The 1,232-nt window shown below is 43.7% G+C and overlaps 1 protein-coding gene across 1 annotated transcript in view; it reads left to right on the top strand.

Annotated features, from left to right (window-relative positions):
* Positions 1-1,232, top strand: part of LOC119838892 (exportin-7) — a 30,134-nt gene that overhangs the window by 26,202 nt on the left and 2,700 nt on the right. The window contains exons 23-24 of the mRNA XM_038365036.1: positions 461-476; positions 1,007-1,221. Of these exons, the coding sequence (XP_038220964.1) occupies positions 461-476; positions 1,007-1,221 (231 nt within the window). The remainder of the gene's footprint in view (positions 1-460; positions 477-1,006; positions 1,222-1,232) is intronic.

Here is a 1,232-nt window from a genome sequence, read left to right as displayed (position 1 = left end):
GCGTGCGTGCGTGCGTGCGTGCGTGCGTGCGTGCGTGCATGCGGGCGTGCGTGCGATGTATGTGGGGATGAGGTTGAATGAAAGAAGACGAAAGAAAATAATAATTTTTTGACAAGAAACAACAATTTTTATCATTAACCCAATTTTTAACCTAAAATGAGAGGTGATCCACTCAGTGTATGAGAGTCTAAGCCCATTGATGAAACTTATAGTAGGGGAGGCCAAGACGCTAAATGTGTATTTACTCGAGCGTCTCGGAAACCTACTGGAATGCGTAGATTAGACGATAGCAAGAAAAAAGTCCTATAATGTTTTAAATGTTAGCGGTGGAGAAACGGTTTTTGTTTTTTTTTTTTATTGTAAAAAGAACATGAAAATACTCAAGCGCGTTAGATTATGTTATTTTGAATGCTGTAGCATATCACTGAAATAAAATATATACATTTATCTTACGATTTAGATGGTATGAAGAAAGGGTAAAAAAAAAATTGATTCGAGCGCGCCAGTAAAAGATATTAGGGGTTAATTACCACATAAAAAATCGAAATTTCGCTAATCTGACGATTTGAACGTAGAGAATTATCGATATGTTTTAATTTCCTACGGCTCCTATGACCTAACCCACTAATATTAACTGCTCATACTTTCTGTATGTACTGAGCAATAGCTATGGCACCTTCCCTTGTAATAATCTGACGCGCTCGAGATCCTCTCTTGGGGAAAACCCTAAATCTCAAAATCCCCTCTCAGGCACCCGTAGACACCGCATTGACCCGCAAATGAATCGATTAAGTAACCCCCGTTAGAAATTAAAAACTTTTTAACGGATTTTAAACGCGATTTATTCACTATATTATTGACCCGACGTTTCGAACACTTTACAGCTAGCGTGGTCACGGGGAGACTATCGCTCCACCTTTCTAATTTCTATATGTATAATACACGCGTGAAATCAAACACAAGAAAATAATAAGTATCCCCCCCTCCCCCCTTTTCCGTGTGCCAGGTGGTGAACGTGATAATGTTCGAGGAGCGATGCAACCAGTGGTCGATGTCGCGGCCGCTGCTCGGGCTGATACTGCTGAACGAGGAGCAGTTCACCGCGCTCCGCTCGGAGCTGATCGCGCAGCAGCCGCGCCACCGGCAGCACCACCTCGCGCACTGCTTCGACCAGCTGATGGCCGGCGTCGAGAGGAACCTGCTCACGAAGAACCGGGACAGGTGTGTTGGGA

The sequence above is a fragment of the Zerene cesonia genome, unplaced genomic scaffold, assembly GCF_012273895.1.
Source record: "Zerene cesonia ecotype Mississippi unplaced genomic scaffold, Zerene_cesonia_1.1 Zces_u006, whole genome shotgun sequence".
Lineage (NCBI taxonomy): Eukaryota > Metazoa > Arthropoda > Insecta > Lepidoptera > Pieridae > Zerene > Zerene cesonia.
The sequence above is the reverse complement of the archived record's forward strand: the minus strand, read 5'-3'. Positions and strand labels throughout refer to the sequence as shown.